Source organism: Alnus glutinosa, chromosome 7 (genome assembly GCF_958979055.1).
Source record: "Alnus glutinosa chromosome 7, dhAlnGlut1.1, whole genome shotgun sequence".
In the NCBI taxonomy this organism is placed as follows: domain Eukaryota; kingdom Viridiplantae; phylum Streptophyta; class Magnoliopsida; order Fagales; family Betulaceae; genus Alnus; species Alnus glutinosa.
In genome coordinates this window covers 9226755-9237376 of record NC_084892.1, presented here as the reverse complement: position 1 = coordinate 9237376, position 10622 = coordinate 9226755, and the positions used below count along the sequence as shown (strand labels likewise).

The following is a 10622-nucleotide window of genomic DNA, read 5'->3' as shown; positions in this document are numbered from 1 at the left end:
TTTTATTTTTTATTTTATTTTTTAATGCATGTTTGATAATGATTTTGAAAAAAAAATGTGTTGTTGTTATAATAAAATAAATGATTAAATTTTTATTATTATTATTTGTATAAGATTTTAAAATAAGTGATGATTTAATTTGGCATTAGAGCTAAAGGTTCTAAGTCCAAACCTTGACTCTGTCATCACTTCTCATTTTAATTAAATATTTTACGTATTCACCTCCGTACAAGTGGAATTTGATTCCATTGTAATTAAAAAAAAAAAAAAAAAAAAAACTTCACTTAACCCCTGAACTTTCATCACTTTTTCAATCTTCTTCCTTTCAAAGTTTAAAAACTCTCAATTTAATGTATTAAACTTTAAAAAATTTGTAATCTCACCCGCTAAATCCTAACGGATGTGGAGAAAAATTTCCAAAATACCCTTATTTTTTAATTAAAAAAATAATTGTAATGTAAGGGTAATTTTGTAATTTTATAAAGTTTACATGTGTATAAAGGTTACCCTTTGACCGCCTGATTTAACCTCAAACCTTAACGAAATGGGTAAGATTGCAAAAAATTGAAAATTTTGTACACCAAATTGAGAATTTTTAAATTTTGGAGGGTATATTGTAAAAGTGATATAAGTTGAAGGATTAAGTGAAGCTTTTCCTAAAAAAAAAATAAAATTACCAATTTGACTAATTGACATCCACTTAAGTAAAACAATTTTTAGTACGTTATTAATGAGTAACGTTTTATTCACAGTTTCAACTAACTATTGATGATCCAAAAAGCGTAATGATTGGTCTGATGGTTAATTGATATTGTCACGTCAGCATTGTGAAATAATTATAAAATAAAAATGTAGCTTTTAACGTCATTGTCGTTATTAATACCGTCAAAGGAGTTAGGCTAAAAAGAATGAAAGTGTTAGGTTTACAAGTGAAACTAGGTTGAACAGGTCACCAAACTCCAAATTCCAGCAAATCATCTCAAACAAGTATCAAAGAGATGCATCATTCATGGTCTTATTTGGACTTGACAAGCTTAAATTAGGGCATAGGGAAGATTAAAGGTTATCTGCAACAAACTAATCACAATTAGTGGGATTTCTGTAGAAATCTGGTTCCCTAATTGACTACAAGCTGTTTTGGCAGTAGATGGTACAAAACATAACAGGAATTAACACAATGATGATGATAATAAACTAATCTAAGTGGTCTCCCTAGATTGCCTAGAATATTCTAAACCCTAGTTTTAGTAGTTTTTTTTAGGTTTGCTCTTATTATGCTCCAAATTCAAATGATATTACATTCAATTTCCAAGTCTTCTGAGGCTGCTAAGCTTGTGTCGAAGACTTGTCAGTTGTCTTCTTTTATTATTAAGGATGTCCATATAATATTAGACGGCTGCCCATAAGGGCCCATTCTATGTTGACCAACTCATTCAACACTTTTTCTTTTTCTATTTTTTTTTTAAAAAAAATTTATGAATTAAATAAATCATTGAATTACAACCCATATAATATATTTAATATAAGAAACCATCCATATTTTCTCCTCCCCAACCAACCATTAAACTGGCCCTTAAAATTTAAAAACTAGCATTCAATTAGACCTTATTCTAAGTTATTATTATTCTTTCTTTCTTTATTTTTTAAGAAAAATAACACGATTTATATGAAAGAGTAATGTTATACACCACACTTTTATCTTATTATTATGCTAACACGATAGGGTCTAATAGTTATCAATTTTTTTTTTTTTAGTAATGATATATACATCACACTTTTATCCCGCTATGCTGACGTGACAAGGTCTAATAGTCATTGGATATATTTTTTTAAAAGCAATGGATGATCCAGTGAATACTACATTCTGTCACGTCAATATAGTAGGATAAAAATAGAATAAAAGTGAGATATTTAACAATTTTTTTTTTTTTTTAACAATGATTGATTCAATAATATTTTTGTTGTGTATAGCATTCTTTTACAAGAATGTAACAACATTCGTAATTTCTACTTTTATAATATCATAGGAGTTCTAAAAAGTCAATAAAAAATATATATATATATATAGATAAGGAGAAAGCAATCTAATCCGAAAGGAAGCCCTGTCACATTCAATAGCCTACAAATTATGAATTATTAATTATTGCCTGTTAAACCAAAAAAGAATCAAAGAAAATATAAAATTTTAAAAATTACAGGGACTCATTCATGTAAGGATGTAATTTGTATCCTGCAGGAATATTGTTTCATGAATATGATAAAATATAGATTGATGATGACAATATATTGCCTATGATTACGAATAACTGATAATTAATCAATATATATATATATATATATATATATATATATATAAAAGCACTAAGAAACTCAGAAATAAATTATAAAAAAAAAAAAGGAAAAAAATCAAAATAATGAAAATGAGAATCCACTTTATACTATGAGATAAGATTCCAATTATTCAAAGCGTTGGAAGAAGAGAGGGATAGCAGAGGCCCCCTCTGAGATGCTGTGGGGGTGGTGGGTTTGTTTTCCAACACATAAACCAAAGAAATAAAGAAAAAAAAAAAAAAAAAAAAAGAAAAAAAAAAGAAGCAACAAACCATCCCATAATTAAAGGTAAAGGTGGAGGCCACACATACACATAAGTCTTGTTCTTTCTTTCAATTCTCTCTCTCTCTCTCTCTCTCTATCCCTCTCTCTCTACCACTTGTTTATCACAATCATCACCGAATTCTAGGGTTTTGGTTTTCTGGTATGGATCTCTAGCATTGCTTCTGGATTGGGTTGGGAAATTCAAAGCTTGGTTCTTGTTTCATGGGCTTCCCCTAAATCCTTGACCCCTTTCTTTGTAGCATTTCCAATTCACCTATGGAGGTAAAGTCAATATCTTTTTTCACTGAAATTCAATCAAAAGTTTTTTTTATTTCTGTTCAGAAAATCTCAATTTTTGTTTTCACGGATTTATTTCTGTTATGTGGCAGCATATGCATATCCCGTCTGGGTTTCGGTCTGTATTCATTTTTATATGTGTATGTGTATAGTTTAGCCAAGTTCGTTTCTATATAAAATTCTATATGTCCTAGAGAGTTTTGACAGAAAAAGTAAGATTTTCCGCGTGGAAATAGGGATGATCCTCATCTTTATTCTGGTTTTTAGATGAAACCCAAAAGAGCCACCGATCAGTTTTCTGCTGGTTGGTACAAAGAATGTTACAGCTAAAATTTTCCTGTTCTTGTTAATATAGGGAGGAAAATTTAACGTTCTAAATTGTCTGCCTGCATTTCTGATTCAGTTAGTGTATTTATACAGAAAGCAGAACGCAAATGAATTCTAGTTCTGTGCCAGATGGTTAAGATCGGTGTCAGTGATGTAATTATTGAGAATCTAATGTGAATCATCATGGAAAAAAATTGATCAGATGGAAGAACTGAAAGAAGTATGAGATATTGTCCTCTAGGAATAAATGATTTATGCTTAAGCATTTAATATAAGATGAAGTACTTTCAAAGCTAGTTAGCTTTCTAGCGAAATGTAACAAATTTTAGTTAGCTCTGTTGATCTGTTGTAGATCCAGAATATTTATATGTATTAGGGTGTTATCAATTTCAGGAACTGGTATGTTTACGTCTTGAATATTGATTGTTCTTTCTCTAGGGTTTTAAATATGCTGCATTTCTTGAATGACATACTCAGGAGGATTACTTATTTGATTTTCGGGAATATCAAATTCTACTTTGTTGTATCTGTTCTGAAATTTGGACGGTTTTATGTTTGATAGGTTCCGGAGATGGACGAGGCAAATCCTGAAACTCATCTGACATCAGCTGCAGCCTTTGTGGAAGGGGGAATACAACAAGCCTGTGATGATTCTTGTAGCATATGCCTTGAGGATTTTTCTGATAGTGATCCATCAACGGTAATACATTTCATGATACATCTACACCCCCCCCCCCCCCCCCCCCCCTCTCTCTCTCTTTTGAAAACTTATGCATTATTTTAATCTGCTAATATTTTAGAAACGAATGGTTGATTTTATTCTATCCTTTTTGTTGCAGGTGACTACTTGCAAACACGAATTTCACCTTCAATGCATCCTTGAATGGTATAATTCGTGTTATTTTCAACTGTTGAATTTCTTGTGTGACTTTCCTTTTTGACATAATTCATTCTCTCCGACCTTTGCTGTTATGTATTTTCCAACTTTTGATAATTATTTTGTATTTGTGTATGTTGTTAAATACTTACATTTGTTTAAAAAATCAGTGGAATAGATTTTGTTTGATCTATTTTTCCCCTCTTTCCTTGATAAATAGATGGTGCCTAGTGATTCAACTGGTAAAATTAGATTTTAGATAGTTTAAAACCAACTTTCAAAAAAAGAAAGAAAGAAAGAAAGAAAAACTAGGTTCTATTTGCACGTCTCTAATGGAACAAAACTGGTTGTGGCATAGAGAGTTGTAGTCTTTTTGTTTTTGGGAAAAAAGTGGTACTTGAAACACCTAATACGGACAGAGTTTTGCTTGATGTACCATTTTCTTCTTTCTAAATGATGGCTACATGGGCTCAGGAAAAAAAATGACAACATTTTTTTGGGGGGTAGTTGGTGGGGGTCTAATGCTTACATGAATCATAACAACTCATGAACTCAGCTCAGCGTTAATTGCTAATGAATCAGATTATACTGTTTATTTGCATAAGATGTATTAATCATATGAACATATGATGCATCTTATTTTGGTTTGGCATCTCCATGCTTCTCTCTCTCTCTCTCTCTCTCTCTCTCTCTCTCTCACACACACACACACACTAGAACAAGGATGTGGTGGGCTGGCATTTACAAAGACCACCATGTGTTTTCTTTGACAGATCAGTTTCTGATGAGTAAGAGGTCAAGCACCAAAAAGCCGATAAATATTTTTTCCTACAATCAGCCTATGGAAAAGTTGAACATGCTATTACCTTAGTCATGATCTAGGGAAAATGCTAGTTATATTTGCATTATACACAAAAATAGCTAGTCAAAGTTACAATTAGAGGTCCCTAGTATCACACATGTACCTCAGTTCCACCTAGTATACAACTAATCTGAGACTTAATATATGCATGCTTTCACCGTCCACCCACCTAATATAGGACTTAATACATATACGTGATAATCCAAGGTATCACAACATTCGTCCCATTCTTTTGTCCTTTATTTTAAGTTGGGATGTTCTAAAATATTGCCCATTTTGAAAAGTCAATGGAAACAATTCTAATAATCTTTTGAACTTACCCTTTTTTTGAAAACTCAATGCCTAATTTCCATTTGCTTTATTTGAGTTTTAATTAAGGAGTAGTTCTAGGAACGGGTATTTTTATTTTGAAGACAATGCAGTAAAGGATATCCTCTTAAAAAGTTGGATCTCCTAAGGTGGACAAACAATTTGGGACAGGAGTTATTTTTTCAAAAGTTGAATAATTTTCTTTTTCATCTTTTTTTCCTTATTAGAACTTATCATTTATTCATTAAATGCTGTCATACTGTGAGAAAAGTGACATCATCTATGCCGCACAGTGGACTAATTGACCAAATACCGTGTTTGATAGGAGGCGAATTTCATAATGTATGTTATTACTGATAAAGGAATGAAAAACTTGAAGTTTAACGTTAGATTTTAATTTTAGGTGCCAGAGAAGCTCACAGTGTCCAATGTGTTGGCAGGCTATTAGCCTGAAGGATCCAACCAGGTGCATTTTGGTTCTTTTAGTTTTTGACATTCACTTATAAAATTTCTTGTAATTATTTTCATGTTTTCAATCTTACGTGCATCTTGTGGCAGTCAAGAATTGCTTGAGGCAGTGGAACGTGAGAGGAGGATTAGGGTTACTCCACCAAGAAATGCCACTATATTTCATCATCCTACCCTTGGTGATTTTGAATTGCAGCATGTCCGTTCTCTATCTTTAGTTGGAATCTGTTTTATTTCATTGGAGAAACTAGATTTAAAACCCCAAGGGGTTGGCTCAAGTGGTAAGGACCTTGGTCTTTGTGGTAGTCCCATGAAGTCTAAGGTTCGAATCCCCTTGGGTGTAAACAATTTTTTGGGGCCGGCGAAGCCGGAGTATTACCCGATCCGTGTGGAGGGGGTGATTTACACGGGTCTGAAGTTTACCTGACAGGGGTGGGTACACGAAGTGGCCCTGCCTTCGTAGGGTTCCTCGTCATTAAAAAAAAAAAAAAAAAAAAAAAAAAAAAAAAAAAAAAAACTGGATTTACCCCTCTAACTACCAACAAATTTGCAATGTCCCCCCTAATATTTCAATTTTTGCAATGTACCCCCAGTCTATCGTTGAAGTTGCAATGTCCCCTTTTGTGACCCAAAATAACAAAAATACTCCTAATAAAAAAAAAAGAGACAATTTAAACAAAAAATTCAGAAAAATAAAAATAAAAATACAATTTTTTTTTTTATTTTTTTGGTATTTTCTAAATTTTTTATCAGGGTTATTTTTGTCATTTTGGGCACGGAGGGGGGACATTGCCAAAATTGGAAGAATTTTGGGACATTGCAAATTTATTGGTAGTTAGAGGGGGCTATTTATACTTTCCCTTATTTCATTTGTCATCAAACACCTTACAATGTATCCATCGGGTTATTCTTATGTTATTTTTTGAATTGTAATGCAGTTACCAGTAGGTGCTAACGGTGCTGAACTTGAAGAGCGTATCATCCAGCACTTGGCAGCTGCTGCTGCAATGGGAAGGGCCCACCATATTGGAAGGAGGGAAGGTCAGAGGATTCGATCATCTGCCCATGGTCGTCCACACTTTTTGGTATTCTCCACTCATCCTAGCGAGCCTCCTGGTCCAGTTTCTGACTCCGGAGGAGACAATGAACCGGTTGCAATCAGTATAGCTAATCCATCTACCCCGCTTGCATCTGGTGGAGATGAACTATCACAGCAGGTCTCACATTTTCCTTCTGTTCATACTAATCAAGTTTCGTCCCCAGCATCAGGATCTAATTTCCTGCCAACAAATCGTCAAGGAATTTCCTTTAATAATCGGTAATCATGATTGTATTGTATCCGTTAATAATTGTCATGACTTTTTTTTTTTTTGTATTCAGTATCTTCTATGTATTTTTATGCATAGTGTGTATATTTCTTTACCGGTGTATGTTCGTCTGTTCGTAGGAGCCCTGCTAGTCATTCCTCACCACCAAATCAAGATAGGGCAGGACCATCAGATTTTCAGTCATTTTCAGAGTCTCTGAAATCTAGACTTAACTCCATGTCAATGAAGTACAATATCCGACATGAATTCTCTTTTTTTGGTAACCCATATCATATGGGCAAATTTAATATACTTTGTTCCTCTGCTCATTTACCATTAACACTTGTTGTACTTGTACCTCAGATACAAAGAGTCGTTTTCAAAGAGTACAAGAGGGTGGAAGGAGAGGCTTTTCTCTCGGAATACTTCCATGCCGGATGTTGGCTCTGAAGTTCGGAGAGAAGTTAATTCAGGAATTGCCAGTGTATCTCGAATGATGGAGCACCTTGAAACCAGAGAAAATAGTAGAGACAGTGAAGCTTCAGTAGCAAATCATCCAGATGATTCTTCTGTTACGGAGCAGAGCATACAGAACATTACAGAGACTCATGGAGAAAACCCTTTGAATGACAGCAAACAACCAACTTCTTGTGCTGCAAGTTCCGCTTCAAGCTAAGTTGTTGAACATTGTTTCAGCAAGTGCATCTATCCTCAGCTTTTCATATTTGAAGGTGAGTAATGATGTTGGTGCTGATTTTTTCAGCTTTAAATTCATTGGTCCAGTTATGGGAATCCACCTATTAAGCCAACTGCTTCACACTACCAAAGCCATCATATGTTTTTGCCATTACTATTTTCCTAGTAGAGTGCATACTGCTGTTCAGACTCGAGTTCTGTTCAATTTCTGCCTGCCTGCATTATGTAAATCTGCGTGTAATATGTCCGTCCCCCCTCCTCCCCTTCCAAAACAAAAGGCAGGAATTATGATTTTGGCGTTTCCCTTTTTTTTAAGTATTATGTAGGCAGTAACTTATCAAAACAAAATATTATATAGTCGGTCAACCTCGTTGTTCTTAAAATATCATGACAGTAAAAGTAATAGAAATGTCATTGACACAGTTATTAGAGGAACTGTCTCATGCCTACTGCGGACAAAACAACTTTGGAGTTTTGCAAGGCTTGGATTATTTTTGCTTTATTTAGCCTATTTTTTACTAATTCATCCTTTGATCCGAGTTTAGCTTGGATTTTCAGGTTAACTTTTTTTCTCCAGACATGACATGCTGAGGACAAGATGCTTTGCAATACCATGGTGATTGTGATTTGAATCCGAATAAAGTAGAGGAAGTAAGGAAAGAATTTCCATCTGGACAGACTTGTAAATGTGTATTTGTATGTGAATTTGTTTATATATGAGTATATGACCCAGATGTGATGTGGGATATGTATTTAGCTGTCTGGATGGTAAGGTAGGTTTTGGCACTCTATTTATACTGAATATTAATATTCCTGAGGGATTATGTGTGTCAAGTCTAATGAATTCACAGCTTTTTATCTGCATTCTTAAACGGTTTACTTTTCCGGTGCTTTACCTCCTTTAGAACTTGTGATTTGGTGGCCCTTAGAAAATCAAAGGAAGCTTGGTTGGATATTGGGGAGCCTGCAATCTTTGGCAACATTCTGCCATTATTTTGGCAAATTGCTGTGAAATAATCAGATGGGGCCTAGAAAAGACAGGTTTAAGTCCACTGCCTTAAAGTTCTGTTGACATTGTAGGCCTTGTGAGGGCTCATTCGGCATGCGGGAGGGCCATGCTTGTGGGTTCTGTTGGGTAGGGTATAGTAGGAAGCTTGGCTAGGAATGCATATTGTGACTGACCAAGAGGCAATCAACATCAGGGAAGAAGTCATCTTTTGTTTGTTTATCTTACTGTCATACAACTTAATAATTTGACAGTGAAAATTAGTCTTTGAATTATTAATTGTAAAAGAAAAAGTAATACTTTTTAGTAAATTGTAATAATATTAAATAATATTATTCAAAATAAAAATTAAGGGTTAATTTTTTACTATCACGTCATTTTAGTTATAAGTCAGCTGGACAGTTCAAAATTGTTTAGTCGGTTTGGTACCACATGACCTCTCTTGCATAAAATGCCCAAATTACTAACAATTTGTATATCTAATTGTTGTGGGTCCCATACCGGACATATGGCCTCTCACCTTGTGGTAGTAACTTCTAACATTGTGAAGTGGTAATCCTTTTTATGCAAATAAAAATGCACAAATTTTCTACTTCCCACAATTGTGTTCATATGATCAAATTGTAATTTCATTATTTTTCTCAATAAAGCACGCCCAAAATGCACTTTTGGATCACGTGGAATGGAATGAGAGAAACATCTTTGATTTTTTATTTTTTTTTTTAATTATATTCTACTATATTCAAAATTGTGAATATTGAAAGAATTTGTTTTTTTAAATTATATTTGAATGGTTTAGAAAACTTGAGACAAAATTAGAAAAAAGTTTAATAAAATTTGAGTATAATTTAAATTCTAAAAAACAACTCAAACATGTTTTTGAAAAATAATAAAATATAGTATGAGTTTTGGTGACACCCAAACATCCCCGGATGGAAATACTTGAAATTAGGTTGCCTGAATTTCAATTAAATCGATGAGGACTTCTTAAAATTAGGTTGTCTGAATCTTAGTGAAATTTTGACAATTTAATTTAAGGAGATCCCAACCCAATTTAAATACTTATACGTCATCATTCATCCTCCGTCCTTACTGATACTAGATTTATTTAAAAGTTTAGCTTGTCTCCAATGAAAAAAAAAAAAAAAAAATTGCTATAGATCTCTTGTGAAAAAATAATCCGTCAAGATTGCAAAACTAAAAAATAAATTCTTCACAATTTACATTTTTACTATAGGATCTTAGGTTTTATTTTATTTTTTAGTTTTTAACTGGACACAATCTCGATAGTTTACTTTAATAGAAGATATTTTTTATTTTTTATTTTTTAGTATTCTCTCGTCTTTTTTATTTTATTTTATTTCAAAATCAATGGACCTATAGAATCTACATAAGTGAAATGTGAGTTTTACCGATTTAATAATTTACTTTTTAAAAAAAAAAATAGAAATAAGAGAAAGATAAGAGAATATTAAATAATATTTTTCTTTTGTTTTTAACACGGAGGCAAGCTCTTGGTTCGAAGTAAAAGTTGGGTACGAAAGTGACTTACCATATTGAAGCATCCAAAGCTGTGACAAATTGTAGGCCCACTAGGCTTACATTGAATTTATATATATATATATATATATATTTAAATTGAGAATTATTGGAAAGTAAAAGGGTAAAAGGCATTAGTGACAGCGTTGCCCTTTTGTTAGGGTAAAGAAACAATGAAGACAAATTAGACAATAAATGTGATTTTGTTTGCAGCTTTTGAACTGTTGGCCCTTTTGTCAGACCATTCGCAATAACTTTTTAACCATTTTTTTATACGGAAGAAACAAAATCTTTTTTTAAAAAAATAAATAAATAAAAATCCTACAGTAACTTTCCTTC

The 10622-nt window shown here is 33.0% G+C and overlaps 1 protein-coding gene across 2 annotated transcripts; it reads left to right on the top strand.

The window, feature by feature from the left end:
- Window positions 1-2625: 2625 nt before the first annotated feature.
- LOC133872807 (E3 ubiquitin-protein ligase RHF2A-like) lies at window positions 2626-8602 on the top strand. 2 transcript variants are annotated; one of them, XM_062310421.1, is made up of 9 exons: window positions 2626-2877; window positions 3782-3919; window positions 4059-4105; window positions 5671-5733; window positions 5826-5934; window positions 6674-7053; window positions 7183-7290; window positions 7406-7773; window positions 8297-8602. In XM_062310421.1, the coding sequence occupies exons 1-8, from the start codon at window positions 2872-2874 to the stop codon at window positions 7716-7718; spliced, it is 1164 nt and encodes a 387-aa protein (XP_062166405.1). In that variant the 5' UTR covers window positions 2626-2871; the 3' UTR covers window positions 7719-7773; window positions 8297-8602. The 2 variants fall into 2 exon arrangements, with proteins under 2 accessions (XP_062166405.1, XP_062166404.1); XM_062310420.1 differs by having other exon boundaries at window positions 8284-8602.
- Window positions 8603-10622: the final 2020 nt, after the last annotated feature.